General features: G+C 35.8%; 1 protein-coding gene across 5 annotated transcripts in view; it reads right to left on the minus strand.

The window, feature by feature from the left end:
- Positions 1–385: 385 nt before the first annotated feature.
- LYST (lysosomal trafficking regulator) overlaps positions 386–18,311 on the minus strand; it is a 261,878-nt gene continuing 243,952 nt past the window's right edge. For all 5 annotated transcript variants that reach the window (XM_072647543.1, XM_072647542.1, XM_072647544.1 and 2 more), the window contains 5 exons: positions 9,667–9,806; positions 9,189–9,286; positions 4,397–4,553; positions 3,680–3,751; positions 386–2,542 (listed from right to left, as the gene is read on the minus strand). In XM_072647543.1, the coding sequence (XP_072503644.1) occupies positions 2,404–2,542; positions 3,680–3,751; positions 4,397–4,553; positions 9,189–9,286; positions 9,667–9,806 (606 nt within the window). In that variant the 3' untranslated portion in view covers positions 386–2,403. The remainder of the gene's footprint in view (positions 2,543–3,679; positions 3,752–4,396; positions 4,554–9,188; positions 9,287–9,666; positions 9,807–18,311) is intronic.

Consider the following 18,311-nt stretch of genomic DNA (forward strand, 5'->3'; position numbering starts at 1 on the left):
GGAAGTGGATACAGAGTAATAGGTACAGAAGAGGAGAGGTTGCCGAACGAAGCCACTATTTTATGAACCAACCTGACGCAGTGGTCATTTATAGGTGGTGGGAGAAGAGGTGTAGTCCAAGTTGCCAGGAAAACTTATTGATTTTAGCAGATGTTACTAAATTCCATAATATACTGTTTGATTTTGGAACTGCCGTACCTATTAGTTTGAAGTGTAGCAAATTTAAGTCTCAAAATGCCTGTTTAAGTGCTAGATTCAAGCAAGCAAGCAAGCAAAAAAAAAAAAAAGTTGTAACTTTCTCATTATGAGATCAATTAGTAATAGAAAAGCAGAACTTACATTGGGTCAAAATACAAATATTATAATCAAATCTCAAACATTTACATTTGTGAAGAATTTCCTTTTTTTAATCAAATTTATTTCCTCAGTAGAGGTGGCAGTGTATACAAAGACAATAGAGCATATGGTTATTTACAAAAATTTTTTGCTACAACATGCACATGTTATTATGAAATATTAAACATCACTAACAAATTCCATGCTGAATAAATAGTCATCCCAAAGATTAATTTATGGTTTTACATAAAAATATATAATATTGCACTCTTATAAAGACCAGTTATTTTGCATATATTTTTGTTAGGCCATTCTTCTTAAAAAATAAAACTGAGCACTATCCCTATTCCTAATAGGGGAGTAACTCATAGTCCTCAGTCAAAAAAGGGAGCCAGACAATATTTATAACTCTTAAACAAAGCACATCACTTCAACATGAATTGGAATATAATCTCATCTCTGCTGCATTTGGACCTCCAAGGTAACATTTAGGCTGTGCCAGCTTATTTAATATACTTACAAGTATATGCAGTTTAAAATAAATGCATATGTAGCCATTTTCTTATCTCACTAGTATGCATATATATGTATATACATACATATACATGTATATTTCAATTTTTTTCAAGGCAGAGAATATGGAATTATATTTTACAGAGGTATTTAAGCAGAATGTTTAAGAAAGTCTGGAAATTACAAAATAAATTTTGTAAACATAACACCATACAAACTAAATTTTCATAGCAAATGCACAAGTTATTTATGCGCAGGAATGCATATCTTTATCACATGATAACAGAGCACTGGTTTCAAAATCAATAAAACAGCACCCCAAGTAAGTAAAAATAGAATTACAATTTGATAGTGGAGATAGACTAATCTAAGACTTTTAGGACTCAGTCTCCAGTGTGTAAGCTTGCTGAGATAGATGTTTAAGTTACTATATCTTTTCCTAGTGAAGAAAAATAGACAACCAAGCTTAGATCATTCTTTCTAAGTAAGATGAGGCAGTTGTTCATTGTCAAAGCAGCTGGGGATGCTCTTTAATGCTCCAGATGGTAAATGGCAGAAATCTTGGGTAAGGTCAACTTAATAGAAATAGAGTGTATAATGATCCCTTTAAGAATTCTATACTTTTGCCTCTTATTTAAGAAAATGACAAAGATTTTTTCTACTCTTTTACAATGCTGTTTTTGAAAAATTCCATTTTTATAGAATAAGTTCCCTACATGAACTGTATCATTAACATCTATTCGAACTTTCTGCACAGAGTAGGGTTCTCATCCAAATTATTAAATAATTTATATACTCTACTTTTTAGGTTTTAAGAACATAATTGTTGCACATAGCTGAACCTTAAGTGCCTGCCAGGGATATTCTGCAAGAGCTAGTGTTACATATTTTGAATATTACTTTATGAAGGAACATGATGCACCTATTTATTTGTGGCTGTTGAAAGATCCTAGTTCTACCTCAAGCTAAAAAGGCAAGTGGTAAAAACTACCTAACAGTGAGATTAAGAGTACTTCAATTTGAGTATTCAGACACTCTATAAAATACTTGGTGCAAAAGGCACCTACTGAATAATTTGCTTCTCAAAGAAAGCAATAATTGAGTCCTGAATTTATTATGTTTTCAGTTGTTATCCCAGAGTATGTACTGTTCTAATACTATACACACTGTGACAATCACATTATAAATATGTAGTTAGTTTAAATGTTATTGGCACTTTTCAGGAAGAAAAGAAAAAAAGGAAGCTAGTGTTTTTGGGAAAGCCTTTTAAAAAAAAGTTTAACAAACATAATTGTGATTTGTGATGCACTATCTGAAGCTCATTAGAGCATTTTGGTACAACTCTCTGGATACAGCTACACACTTAAGAACAAATATCTCCTTTCATGACTATGATGATTCACAATTTGGTGAAGACATATGTACTTTTAATAATAATTTAGACTTTTTGTTCTAGTCACCCATTTGTTTGGGTTCAGTCTGCTCAAGTCAGTAAGATGAATTAATCTAGTTTGTACTTAAAGTGCTTTAGAGAACTCAAGAGTTTCCTCACATTCAGCCTGCTGCATAGCTACTAAGGAATGAGTAGAACATGGGCTGTTTCAAGCGTTGCTGGTCCTTGCGACACCAGGCAATTACAGTTCCGTCACTATTTGCTGTGTATAAATGATGGCCATCACAGGAAAATGTAAGGCTATAAAAAAAACACAACAAACAAGAAATCCAATGTTTCTTTGCATTTCTAAAACTCAATGACTGATTCATCCGTTACTATATTTAAAGTCCCAAACATTTTGCTGTAAATAAATTAAGAAATTCTTTTTCAAAGGGCAAAATCAGAAACCAAGTAAAACTCACTGGTTTAAACAGGAAGCTCCTAATATGGTTTATTTTTAAAATAAATTTTTATTTATTACTTCTCAATTATGTGTAACATATTTTTTTAACAATCACTTTATACAATTTTGAGCTCCAAATTCTCTCCCTCACTCCTGCCCCACTTGCCCCTCCTTGAGAAGGCAAGCAATTTAATATCTTTTATACAGATGAAGTCATGCGAAACATATTTTCATCCTAATATGGTTTTATTTATCACCTTATTGGGGTGTATTATTTTGATAGGCTTGTGAAGTAGATTTTAATTGTGTGACTTGGAAAACAACTAAAGAACACAGTGACCTTCCTTCTTCACTTGTTTTATTCCTCCTTCTGTGTGTACTTTATCTTAAAAAAAATCTACAAAACTGGAAATTCAGGATATTGTCAAAGTAATGTTTCCTCTTATAAAAATCATATATGTATATATTTTTATATATGTATATACATACACACACATGTTTATATAATTGTAAACCAATAGTTTTTTAATTCCTAAGACAAGGGAGAAATACTATTAAGGTAAGTTACTGTCATAAAGACTTTTGGATCTGAGTGTAATACTTTAAAGACTACATTACTATAAAGGGACTTTTTAAATGAAAAGTAGAATCATATTTCTAATTATATGTTTGCTGGTTGCTTATTGGTCTTTTCAATCATGTTCCTATATAGACAGCATCAATAATCAAACAAGGAAAAATAATTTCCACAGAACAAGTCATTTTTGATATGTTATCATGTATTGGGGTATGGAAAAGTCATTCAGATGTTAAATATGTATCTATCTACATTTGTGTATGTATTCTACATAGGTATACGTGTAGGTTTATTTCAATCATAAATCATGTGGTTTTATTTTGTATCTGAATACATCTTTACCCAAATATAATATTTGTGGTTCATAAAAACAAAACTGCATTACTGATAATGAAAAAATAAAGGAAAATTTTACCTGACAATAGGTTTATTTGATTTAGGAAATGTAATTTCCCGAACAGGCTTTAAATCCCACGTGCTCCATAACCTGAAGAAAAATTAATATGCAATTAGCATACATATCCAAATTAGTGTATCATAGCTAAAACAGGAATAAACAATCCAAATCCAAAGCACTTTAAATTTAAAAAATTTTTTAATTTTTTAAAGATTTTAAGATCTGTAGAGAACCTTGAGGGGTTTGAAAGAGCCCCTTATTAGGAGTTCCCGTCCTCCAAGGGAGAGTAACTGACTTGAGAAGTTAAGTGATATATTGTTCTCAGGTGCACGTCCTTGAATTCGGGTGTTGAAGTTCCAGGAATCAGGGCTCCTGCTATACAGGATAATATTCCGATAAAGAGGCTTGAGGTCTCCCTTTCTGCTTATCACGATCTGTTCTGTTTGATGCCTCAATCACTACCCTTATGGTTTTTTACTATTTAAGCACCCTGATCCCCTGATTTATTGGCTCAGTATGTCTAGAATAAACTCACAGCTTGTTCAGACTGCTGTGTCCCACCTGTCTTTTCATCCTTGCTCTGTGAGCCCTGTAACCACCCTGGACCTGCCAGACTGTGCAGCCCGCAGCAAAGATCTATACACATTAGTAATATTCAGGCAAAACATACAACATTTAGAACTGCAACATACTTGAGAATGATGGAAAAAAACAAAGGGCTCCAAATTCTCTTACCTTACTATTCCATTTTCTAGTCCTCCTGCAATTACGTTGATAGATATACCCTCAGGCTGGTTAGAGAAAGCAACAGAGCAAATGATTTCTCTGCAGTGGACATGTCCAACAAGATCGCCATTCACTGTCCAAAGTCTTAGATCACTACCTCCCCCAACTGAAATATAGGAAAAAATCCACAAACAAACATAAAATGTACCAGAAGACTTCATATGATATTAGTATACAAATCAGTAGATATTGCTTTTAAATGCAGAGATAAAATAAAAAATGAAAATTCAACACAGGTGCTTTCAAACCTGAACTATCTTTACTAACCTTCAAAAGCTAAATAATGTCTAAAAACAGTTGCTGTAATCTTCTTGAAGGGAGGGGCTGTTTCACTCATGTATCTGTAAACCTAGTATTTAGCAGAGTGTTTTGAATGGACAAAGTACTTAATAAATGCTATAAAATTTATTTAATTCTTTCATTCACTCCAGTCATTCATTTATGGAGGGATTAAAAAAATGAGAACAAAAGCAAGAGTTAGGTTACTATGGATGAGGGGTAGGCATTTTGATATTAACCTTTATTTTACCTCTCCTTCAAACAATTCTCATATTGCTCGATTTATACATCTTCCATTTCTTCACTAGGCAAGGGTCAAAATACTGTCAGACTTCTCCTAGTTGGCCCACAATATTTTCAAGATTCTGGCTAGAAAATCATTTCTTGTTCATGCCTGACATGAACAGTTGGCCATAATAGTTGAGTGGGAGCTGATGGCATAACTGCCACTATACTTACACATAAGAAAAGTGGAAGGGAATACACTTTCATGTAATACCTACTATGTGTCAGATGATAAGGATTTCTTTTTCTTTTTGATGATTGAAATAGAAATGATGGAAACCTTCCAAGGTTAAGTAAACAAGAATGAGAAGACTTCTGACACAGTAGAAAGAGCCTTAGCCATTGGAGTCAGAGGATCAGGGTTTGAATTCCACTTGAGGGACCAACTCTGAGGGATCCAGTTTCCTCAACTGCAAAATGAGGGAGGAGTTGGACTAAATAGGCTCTGAGTTTCCTCCTTGCTCTGGATCTATGATCTAATACAAAAGTGGGCTGTGGTACTGTAAGAATCAGAACTATGCAGACATGGAGTGGGTTGCCTCAGGGCACAGTGCATTCCTCTCACCAGAGATCTTCATGTGAAAGCTGGAGGACAACTTGTGAATACTGTAGAGGGGATTCTTGGTTAAGGGTGTGGGCTGAACTACAGTGGCTTCAAGGGTCCCTTTCGTCTGGGAGCGTTGCTGAATCTGAAATACAGCAGGGCTTCGTAACCTACTGGGTATGGTCCCTAGGTACAGCATTGTTTAGGACCTTCAAATGGAATACCTAAATTTGATCCAAGGCTTTCTGGGGTTTTGGGGGTGTGTGTGCAAATTTGTGTTTGAGGAACAAACTGGGATTTTATGGTCACTTTAATAAACATATAAATTTGAAACATGTCATTATAAACTACCTTAGCAATTAAAATAATTTTTAAAAAATAATATCCGATAAATTGATTTTTCTAGAAGACTCATTTTGCCCACATTTGTTCTTGTTCAGAGATGCCCTAACAGACGACCTAGCAACTTTAGCTGCAACAGAACAAAATACTGAGTCCATTTGAATGGGGTATAAATATCCAAGTGTATATTGCTATATGATCTATAGCCTTTCTGAGCTTCTGACTTTAAAAATGTGTCAGCTCTTAACAACCTGTGAAGGCTGGGCATCCTTTACATCCTTCAGTTCTGACCGTTGCTTCAAGGCAATTATGATGAATGGGAGGAATTTCTTTTAATGGTTACATTATTTTGATTTTAATATCATAGGGCAGGTCTAACTTGCTTTGGGCAGTGCTTAGCATATTACCATGTATTATCAATCCATCAATAAATGTTTATTAAGGCCCTACCATGAGTGGGTCACTGTGTTAAACACTGGGGATACAAAAGGAGGCAAAAGAGTCCCTGTCCTCAAGAAGTTTACAACCTAAGGGGGCAGCCAAACATATACACGCACACACACAAATACATACACATATATGTATACACACACACACAAATACGTACACATATATGTATACACACACATACACAAATACGTACACATATATGTATACACACACATACACAAATACGTACACATATATGTATACACACACATACACAAATACGTACACAGCAGCCTTTACACAGGATAAAAGGAAACCATTAACAGAGGGAAGGCACTAGAATTTAGAAGGGTTGGGGAGTGCTTCTAGTGAAAGACAGGATTTTAGTTGGGACTTACAGGAAGCAAGGGGGGGTCAGTAGTCATAGCAGAAAAAAGGAGAGCATTCCAGGCATGGGGAATAGCTAGAGAAAAAGTCTGTAGCCAAGAGATGGAGTATCTCGTTGGTAAACAGTCAGGAGACCAGTGTCACTGGATAAGAGTAAATTTTGAGGAGTAAGGTTTAAGAAGGCTGGAAAGGTAGGAAGGGGCTAGATTATTAAAGACTTTGAATGTCAAACAGATCATTTTATTCATGATCCTGGAGGCAATAGGAAGTCACTTGAGTTTAGTGAGAGGGAGGTGGGGTGACATGATCATATCTGTGCTTTAGGAAAATCATTTTAGTGGCTGAACGGAGGCTGGACTGGACTGGGTAGGGAATTGAGCCCCAGCAAATGACCCACCAGGAAGTTACTGAAATAATCTAGGTGTGAACTGATGAGGGCCTGTACTAGAGTGGTGGTATTGTTAAAGGAGAGAAGGTGCACATTGCAGAGATGTGGCAAAAGTGAAATCAACAGACCCTGGCAACAGACTGGATATGGGGAATGAGAGATAATGAGGAGCCCAGACAACTCCTAGGTTTCAAGACTGAGAGACTAGGAAAATGGTGTTAACCTCCACAGCAATAGGGAAGGTAAGAGATAAGGAATAATTCAGGGGAAAGATATTGAGTTCTGTTTTAGATATGCTGAATTTAAGATGTCTACTGGACATCCATTTTGAGATATATGAAAGGCAGTTGGAGATATGAAATTGGAGGTCAGCAGAAAGGTTAGTAGGGTAGGAAATGTAGATTTGATCATCAGCAATGGAGAAAAGAATCACCAGCATAGAGATAATAATTAAATCCATGGGAACTGATGAGATCAGCAAGTGAAGGAATATAGAGGTAGAAGAGAGAAGGGCCCAGGAGAGAGTTCTGAGGTACTCCTATGAGGAGAGGGTATAGTCTGGAGGAGGATCCAGTAAAAGATAAAGAGAAGGAGAAGTCAGATAGGCAGGAGGAGAGAGTGATATCTCAAAAACCTAGAGAGAAGAAAGTATCAAGGAGGAGGAAGTGATAAACAGCGTAAAACGCTACAGAGAGGTCAAGGAAGAATGAGGATTGAGAAAGAGCCATTGGATTTAGCAACTAAGAGATCATCAGTAACTTTGGAAAGAGCGTTCTGGTGGAATGATAAGTTTGGAAGCTAGACTGTAAGGGGTTAAGAAGAGAGTGAAGTGAATATATTTTAATAAATACTAAAGAACACTTTAAGGGACCCAGAGCCAACCTTCTTGGAGGGCTGAAAATTTGTACTTCCTTTCTTTCTGAAAATCTGGACAGATGACAAAAACTCCTCTGGTGATGGAATGTTTTGGGCCTTTCTTCTGTGGTATTTTGCTCATATCACCTCAGTATAACAAATGCTTTTTGCAATTTCTTTTATATATGCACAGAGGCTCTTAAATTTTTTTTATTAGTGACTCTTTTTTAATGGGGAGAAAATTTCTGCATCAACTCTATTATACTATGGATTACCCTAGGGACAACTAATGGTGTAACAGAAGTAATTTTCTTTTCTATTCCCAAATGTATAATGGATACAATATCATAGTTAATAAATCACTCCTGGCAGCAGCAAAGTAATTACCTTTACAAAATTCAGATCTCTCAGGATCATTCCAAACTTTAAAAGGAGTGAGATGCTAGAGTTCTATAAACCACTGAAACATCTTTCTACCAGCTCTAGTGTTACATAGCTAAGGTACAAATCAATAAAGAACAATTAGCAAATCATTCATTATAGTTCCATTTCCAAAGCCAAATGTTTTTGTAAGGGATAGTTGTCTTCTGGAGATGGTGATTAGAAAATAAAAGTGAACTGGAATTTTACAAGTAAGTATAAATTCCACAAATCTCTGATTCTGTACCTATGGGAATCACTTTTTCCAAGTACTTTCATGTTTTGGAACCTATGATTAAGGCTCATGGTTTTACTTAGGATTATGACTTAGAGTTCAGAATAACCTTACAGGCATCTAGTCCAAACTTCTCATTTTATAGTTAAGCTTTTAAAAAATCTACTACAGACCATTTTTTTTCTCAATTGGGGCATAGAGACTAACCAAAATTATATTAAGGAAGTAAAAAATCAACAAGTTGGAAAAATAAATGAGAAAAATAACCAAGAAATTTAGATGAATATATAAAAACTAATTAACTCATACCTATTTTCATATAATTTTGTATTTAACACTGAATTTTTAGAATAAAATCAACTTTGCATTTACTCATACTTTATATATTAAGATTGCAATCTTTGCTTGTGACTACATTATGGGTTCAATAGACACACATGTACACATCGTGCTATAATATAATTAGAAGGCTGCAGAGAAAGGTGTTTTATGATGATCGACTGTACAAGGATTCCTGTGACTTTAAAGGAGTACTATTTCTTTGCTCATAAGGCTTTGATTTTGGTGCACTACTTACCTGAGTCACAAACAGTAGCAATATCACCTGTGGTTTCACTAGCAGAGACAGCTGTTACAGGGCTCTTATGTCCAGCCAGACTTTGTACATAGCACAACCTGAGAGATAAATTAAAAAAAATTTTTCATTTCAATTAAATATAAGTATAATCTATTGCCTACCAGGTTCATCCTTAATTTATGGACATGCTAATCATAAAGTTAACAGACTGAAAACTCTTGAGGGCAGGGATTATATCTATTTTTTTTATCCCAAGTGATTAGGATAATATTTTACACACAGTAGGCATTAAACATATATTTGCTGAATTGAATTATAAACATATGTATATTTTTTAAGGTTCACATACATTTCACATCTAAAGATATAGAAAACACAAGATTCATCTCAACAAAAATATAAAAAATTAAATACTTTTTAACGTGTTACAAAAACAGAAGATATTCAAGAATGCTTGAAAACTGGAGAAACTGAGTACCTGTTCAAATCCCATATGATGCAGGTTCCATCTTTGCTTACACTTATCATTATACTGTATGGTTTACAAACGAATAAGCTGGTTATCTCTTCTGTATGGCCGTAGAGATGTATCTGAGACTCCATTTCTATCTCTGATGGCTGAAATAAAATTAAATGAGGAATAAGTTAATAACTCGCCCTAGAGGCTATTTATCTAAAAAAATAAGAGGATGGCCCCAAACATTCTAATAATAATCACCAGCAGAAGGCTACATCATCAAATCAAATCCTTGTTACCACATCTACAGAGATTTTTTTTTTTAACACAGTTGATTTGTGCTGGTTACAAAGAATAACCTGACTTTTCAATTTGTTATACACTAAGAGATATACTATCTGGGATTGCTTTGGTGATCTGAGGGGAGGTGGTGTGGATGAGGAAACGTAAGAGAAAATAATACAGAGGTCTAAAACTGTGTCTTCTGACAGGCATTTAGATGTCTTTTATAGTCTAAACCCCTCCAAAAATATAGTTCTTTATTATATCTTACGTTTTACTGTTTCTACTTGCTTAGATTAATACAGATTTGACCTTTCCAGGTCCAAAAGGAGGAAGCAGAAAAAGTAAGACCTGATAGTAAATTTGAACTGTGTCAAACAAGCATTATTTATTCTCTTAAGAATTTTACTCTTTTATAGACTTTTGGTGTATTTTGTTCAGACATGATGGCACAAAATAAAAGATGAAAAGAAAATGTTTAATTTTAAAATAAGTTGTAAAAAGTAATGAAAAGGGCTAATTTTTCATTCAGGTAAATGTGTCTAGAGACTTCAGTGAATGTACACAACATGCACACATATAAACAGGAATAATATAATTTCAAGTGGGAGGACTTAAGAGATCAAAATGTGTTTCTTAAAAAATGGATTTTTTTAATAGAAAGGAAAAATTCTTCTAGGGTAAATAACCTATATCTTTTCTTTATTCCTTACCATTACAGGTACAATCCTAATCTAACAAGTCAGTATAGAACTGATGGTGTAATGGATAAGGGTCAGAAATCTATAGGCTGGACAAAATCATTTATAAGATCTTTTTGAGGCCTGACATTCTGTGATTCTAAAAAGACTACAAACAATGGAAATAGATTTTTATTTTTGAAAAAATGAGAAAAAAATTTCACTTATATTATCTAAAGATCTCTCATTCCTAAATCAGCACCTCCAAGTGATGACAATTTGAAGATCTGGCAAAAACAAAAACAAACGAGAAAAGAAAGAAAAACACTTCTGACTACCTAAATAATACAAATATGGCTTTGAAAAATTTTATGTTTGGAAATTGTCTCTGTCAAAATTTAACGCCCATGAAATGTACAATTTGGTGCATTTAACAGGAGAGAGTATAGTTACACGTTTTTAAAATAAAATTCTTTTTAAAAGTCTGACCATAACTTGGTAATGTCAGAAATCCCACACACAATTCTTTACATGGTAGTTTATTTAGATAAAGTGTCTATTTCACAATCAGTGTGTGTGTGTGTGTGTGTGTATGTGTATGTGCGTGTGCATGTGTGTGTATGTGTAGTGTGTGTGTGTATGTATGTGTGTGTATGTGTGTGGGGGGGGCAGTAGGAAGGAGTAAAACCTTTCTTAGATTGATCTTAAATCTATTTTCTTTACTTAATTTTTTAAATTCACAGTTAAAGTAGAAAATGTATCCTATTGTGTTAGCAAGGATAAAGTAACAAACATACCAAACCTATGAACCAACCGAAAAAAAGAATTATACAAAACTCAACTGGCAGTTACCTCAGGGGAAATCAAATCTGATGAACTAAACTCATAATAATTTTGATAAGCAAACATATGGATCAAAAATGCATACAGAAAAATATTGAAAAATGTGTAAAGAAAGTTGTTTTTTGTTGTTGTTGTTTTTTTAGTATAATGAGACTGGAAAAAAAAGGCTAAAACCATTTCTTTAGATAGGTACTTGTATACAAGACTGGAGATTAACAAATGTCCTGATTTTCAGAAAAGAGGAGCTCTGCACATCACAGGTCAGTGAGCTGACTTTTGATTCCTGGGAAAATTCTAGAATAGATCATTAAAGAGATAGTTGGTGAACATCCAGACGGGAATAATGATCACCAAGAGTCAGCATGGTTTCAAGAACTAGTTGTGTTAGATTAACTTCATTTCCTCTTTTGGCAGGCTTACTAAATTAATAGAGGAAGGGAATACTTAGATTTGGCTTACCTGCTAGTAAAGTTTTTGATACATTTCATAAAATTATTGGTGGAATAGAGGGAGAGATTAGACAAGAATAGACAGATGAATTCAGAATTGATTGAATAGCCAGAGTCAGAGAATTAATAGTTCAATATTAAATTGGCAAGAGGTTCCAGTGGAGTAGCCCAGGGATCTCTGCTTGGCTTTCTCTTCTATTGGTTAATAATAAATCAATGATTTGGGTGAAGACAAAGATGGCATACTGATCAAACATACAGAAGACACAAAGATGGGAGGGAGGGGTAGCTACCCCCGTAGATGAAAGAATCATGATATAAAAGGAACTTGACAGGCTAGAACATTTAACTGAATCTAATAAGATGAAATTCAATAAAGATAAATGCAAAGTTTTGCCCTTTAGTAAAAAAAAAAAAAAACCAACAACTTCACAAGTGAAAAATGCAAAGGCATAGTTTAGGTAACTGTTGTTCTTAAAAAGATCTGGGCATTTTAATGAACTATGAACTCCATCAGTCAGTAATGAGATGTGAGAGCCAAAAAAAGTGAATGTGACCTTGGGCTCCACTAAGGGAAGAACAGTTCTAGGAATAGGAGGGTGATGGTCCTACTATACTTAGCCCTTGTCATACCTCACATGAGGCACTCTGTCCAGTACTTGGTACCCTGCTTTAAGAAGGACACTGATAAGTTGGAGAATGGAGAAAGGCTTTAAGTCCATGCCACATGAGGATTGTTTGGAGGTGCTGGGGATGGTTAGCCTGAGGAGGAGAAGACTCAAAGAACACGACAGCTGCCTGTCTTCAGGCTTGTGAAGGTCTGCCATGTGTAAGAGAGGTTAGTTCTGTTTGGTTCTAGAGGTGGAACTAGTAACAATGGTTGGAAGCTACAGAGAGGCCAGTTTCAAGGCTAAGATCAGAAAAAACTTTTTAACAGTTTGAGCTATTCAAAAGCAGAATGGGCTGCTGAGAGAAGGGCAGGTTCTCTGACTTTTGGAAGCCTTCAAACAGTGCTCATGACTTTTTGGGCTTTTTATGCTGGGGATTCCTTTAACATATGGTTTGTACTATATGGCTACTGAGTTTTCTTCCCATGCTTAAATTCTGGGATTCTGAGAAAAATAGCCACATTAATTCGGACTGTCATATATTTGTCATAAAACAAGACACAGGGAAGTAAAAAGAAAACAGTTAACTCTTGTAGAAAAATAAGGGATATGGACTGGGCTTGTGATTTCATTTGTATAGGGGACTTGTGGATGAGGAGTTAGTGAGCAAGTAAAATCCTTATATTAAAATCTCAGACTATTCTACTGAAAAACCACATGCAATTTTGAGTTCTTAAAAAAAAAGCAATTAGGGTTATGACACATTAGAAAAAAAGCTAAGTGATAATTTTTAACATTAATATTAAGACTACTTAAACTACACTCACCAAAAGAGAAATATAGCTTGTATATTCAGCCCAAGAGTGGTATCTGTCACTAACTTAAGCAAATCAAAAGCTCTTTTTCCATGTAAAACTGTTTTTCTTAACATAGACACAGAAAGAGATAGTTTACTTTCTACCAAGCTAAAGGTGAAAAAGTAGAACCTTTAGCATTTGCTGAGCTGGAACAAAAGATGTTTGATAGAAATCCCTCAGGATGATTAATCAGACTAAGACATTTAATAACTATAAGCTTTGCATTAGACTTCCAGAATTATTTTTTACATAAAAGATATATGATTTCCCTTTCCTTTTAATACGTTAGTCACAGTGAAAACATAATGAACTGGTAAAGTTAGTATTTTATTTTATGATACTTTCACCAACTTTATGCTTAGATCATATAAGCTTTCACATAAGTAGAATAAGACAGTATTACAGGAATTTCCATTCAATACTATCTGAGTGAATGAATGAAGGAACAAATGAATGAAAAAGTATTTAAAGCAAAGCACTGTGGTTAAGTGCTGGGGATGTAAATGAAAAATAAGATAGTCTCTGATCTCAAGGAGCATTTTTATTAGGAGAGAAAACACACAGAAAGGTTCTGGCTGCAAGTCAGATGGAAAAATCCCATGCTCCTTATTAGTGTGACAAAGTAGATCTTTGATAACATTTCCACTGATAAAATCTTAACCATATGACAGTTCTAAGGGCTTTGGGTGGTGAAAACGTTTTTTCTGGGTCTTCAGTGGCTGTGGTTGTACTGCTCAAAAAAGCAGCTATCTGGATGCATCTCAGTGGTTTCTCCCTGGTATGATGGCTCTAATAGGCTAGGTAAGAAGCAGATTTGCTAGTCTGTGAGGTGCTTGGGCTTACCTTACCTAGAGTTCTTGAGGTTACTTATAATTAGCTCAATTTGGTGATGGTTAAGCAAGGCAGACCTCTTCTCTATAGTAATTATTTTCAAAATTGGCTGGAGTTAGAAGTAGGTAGGGCTTGTGGTCTACAGGAAAGGGAGGGCTGCTATTTCCAAGGCTTTTTTAGGCTCCTGGGTTATCTCCATCAGAATCTGAAGGGTGGTGATGGTGGTGGTCTGACTTGACTGTACCATGCTACCTCTTAACTGTCTCTCTTTTCAAACTTCTTCTTCATAATTTACAAATAATCACAGAGACTCAGATATTCCTGGCCATCCTCCCTATAACTAATGACTAGCGCCTTCCTTTCTTCCTTCCTCTAGTCTCACTAGTCCTAAAGGTAGAATTATAATTTCTGTGCCCCACTTCTACTTTGCCTCTCCCATTGTCTGTGACTCAGCACCCTTTCCTCCTTTGAAGTGCACACTAGCACAATTTTTTATCTAATGCAGATCACACTGCCTGCTATCTACTGGCCCCCAGGGGAGGCTTTTCCCCAGAACCTCCATTGACGGAGAATGCCACCTCTCCATTTCCTACCAGCTGGACTTCACTTCAGCTCTGGCTCTCACAACCTCACACTTCCACAGTATCCTCTGCCCCTGGGGCCCTGCCCTCTGACTGGAGGGTACAGTGCTCTTCCCAGAACCTCCATTTAAAGAGGGTGCCCAAGCCAGTCATCTCTTCTTTTCCCAGCAGGCTGTTCTTCCCTGGACTTCTCTATCATGTCTCTCCCCCATAACTCCTCTCAGCCTCCTTTTATGTGTAGTTTTCCCCATTAGAGTATAAGTGCTTTGAAGGCAGGGGCTGTCTTTCTTTTTGTTAACATTTATATTCTCAGCACTGAGCACAGCATCTGGCAATAAATGCCAGTTGACTGGCTGACCCCAGGCCATTTCCTTTCTTTCTCAGGTTCAGTACCCAGCTCACTGTCTTTTCCCTCTTTCACAACTCATACATTTATACTAAGTGACATTCGACATTCATCCTGACATTCCCTCAAATACCATAACCATTAAATTCCTTACTCTCCACACAGGGATGCTCATGTGCTGGATCACACCATTACCCACAAGTGTTCCACTTCCAAGATCAAAAACTGATCTCCCTCTAACTGACCACAGCCTCTTTTGCCTTTACTCTTCCTAAACTAACTCTTTGTTTTCACTGCAGTCTCCAAACCTTCTACTCTTCAGTACCTTCTCAGGTCATTATTCCTGTTCTGATTTTACTTTCCTCCATTCCTTATGTCAACCTATAATTCATCAGGACAGCTCTATAATGAATTCTGTTCTTGAATCTCTTGTCCCCTTATCAAACTATTACTCCTTATCTCTTTCCAAACTTCACTCTTAAGTTACTTCTATCACCTGTCTTTTTTTTTTCCCCATGGGGTATTTAGGGAACTTTTTTTTTTTTTAAATTTATTTTCAGTGTTCCACAATCACTACCATACAACCTGGATTTTTTCTTTCCCTTCCTCCCCTTCTCCTTCCCCCGCCAATATGGCACAGAATTTTATGTAGGTTCTACACATACATTCCTATTAAACACATTCTCACCACAGTCATTTTGTATAGAAGAATTAAAATGAATGGGAGAAATTATATAACAAACCAAAATATAATTCAAAAGAAAATGACCTGCTACAATCTGCGATTGAATTCCATAGTTCTTTCTCTGGATGTGGAAGGCATTTTACCTTAAAAGACCATTGGGAATTTTTTAAGTCTTTGCATTGCAATGAAGTTCTAAGTCTACCAGAAAAAATCCTCACACACTGTGGTTGTTGCTATGCCCAAAGTTCTCCTGGTTCTGCTCCTTTCGCTCAGCATCAGATTATATAAGTCTTTCCAAGTCTCTGAAGTCTTCCTGTTCATCATTTCTTATAGCACAATAGTATTCCATTACATTCATATACCATAATTTATTCAGCCATTCCATCACCTCACTTCGGCAAGGCCATGTCTTTTACTCCTTCCTGATGGATTTCTCATCCCCAATTACTCAGAGATGCTGCTCTAAACCTTTTGCTCCCTCATAACTTCCCTGACGCCTTCAAGCAAAGGACCGAATCTCTTACTTTACTAAGAAAATTGAGGCTATTCATCATGAGCACTCTTTTCCTTTCTCTTCATTTCAAAACCTATGTATGCCCGCTCTCCATTTTCACATGAGCTCAATAACCTCATCTATGCAGATTCCCATTTATGGTTTCTCTTGACCATCCCTCATTTTAAGCTATCTACTGGGCATCTGAACTGGATAGCCCATAGATACCTCAAACTCAACAGTTCCAAATCAGAACTTATTATCTTTCTCTCCAAACCCACCCCTCTACTAAAACTTCTTGTTTCCATTGAGAATGCCACCATTTAACAGTTTCTCAGGTTTGTAACCTTGGTGTTATCCTTGATTCCTTCTCTCATCCGCATATATAATTAGTGGACTAATCTTGTCTATAATTATGCCCTCCAATATCTTGTGCCCTTCTCAATACTAAAACAGCCATCACCTTGGTTCAGGTCTTCATAACCTCTCATTTTTGGACTATTATAATAAGCTCATGATTGACCTCCCTGTCTCTCCCACTTCAATCCATTCTCCACAAAACTGACAGTGATTTTCCTTAGGAATAGGTCTGACCATGTCACTCCTCTGGTCAGTAAACTCAGGTGGCTCTCTACTGCTTGTAGGAAAAAATACCGATTCCTCTCTTTGGCTTCTGAAGGCCTTAAGAACTTGGCTCCTACCTATCTTTCCAGCTTCATTTACCTATTTCATTCTTTTTTGAATCTCAAGATATTTACCCTGTTCTAGTGCTATGGTTCCTCTCTTATTTGCCACATTCTTTCAGTAATGGCATGTCTGCAAGTTTTTTTCAGTACTTCCTCTGGGCATGGTGACTGGAACAAAACAAAGGCAGCTAGGTTCTTTTTTTGTACTATTTTACTACTTAAGTATCAACTCCATAGTAGTAATTTTTCATATTTTCTTTGTAGGCCCAAGATTATTACTCTTCAGCAGAGAAAACAAAAGCAGAATATGGGCTGAGTCCTGCCTTGTTTCTGTTGTTTCGTCGTCGTCATCATCATCATCATCATCATCCCATTCACATTTAGCTGTAATCCACTCTTTCTATCTACTTTCTCCAGTAGAGCTACTCGTCCCCCTCTCACCATTTGTTTTTCTTAGTTTTCCTTGACAACCATAGCCCAATCTGAATTTTGGCACTCCTGCCATGATTTTTAGAGCATCATGCCATACTTCTCTATTTCTCCTCAGTCACTTGTACTTACTTCCACCTTCTTTCTGTTAATTTAAGATTTTTTTTCTATACATGAGTTTTAAAAATTCGACTTGGTTAGTGAATTCCTCATGCATCCACATTGATTTCTTTAGGAAATTTGTCCTTTTCCTTTCATCAGAATTATTTCTTTTTGTGCTTTTTGAATTTAATTTTTGAGAATTTCCCATCCCTCCTGGGCTGACTTCCCCTACAAAGTTATTTCTATTCCCCAAACAAAATACATGTTGGAAAAGCCTGGCTTTCCTCAAATTAATCAAACACGCCCACACACCCCATTATTTCCATCCCAGAGACCAGTTCCTCCATGTTGGTAAACATCAAGTTCAGTCTAGAAGTTCCCATTGTTGCTTTCTCCACCTTTTGAAGAATAAAATTATCATAAAGTCAAGAAATTGCTAGTTACTGCCAATTATTTGGCAAAAAGAGAACTCTAGTAGATGTCTGAATAATTAAAAGTCCCCTTTTGTTATTGTATCATGTCACTGTGCCAGAATTGTGATCTATTTTTCAAAGTCCTCATCTATTTTGCCCCTTCAAGAGAACAGTAGCATATACCAATGATAGTTTCCTTCTGCCTCAGCTAATCTTCATCCAAATTCCATCATATTTCCTCTTCCCTCTTTGGTTCCTCTATTTCCTCACATAAAAATACCTCTTAATAGACAATGAAACATGATCCTCCCATCTTTCTTTAATTATTCTGTTCCTTTTAAGTAGCATATATGCATCAAGAGCCATATTCTAGGCATAAGT

The sequence above is a fragment of the Notamacropus eugenii genome, chromosome 2, assembly GCF_028372415.1.
Source record: "Notamacropus eugenii isolate mMacEug1 chromosome 2, mMacEug1.pri_v2, whole genome shotgun sequence".
NCBI lineage: Eukaryota > Metazoa > Chordata > Mammalia > Diprotodontia > Macropodidae > Notamacropus > Notamacropus eugenii.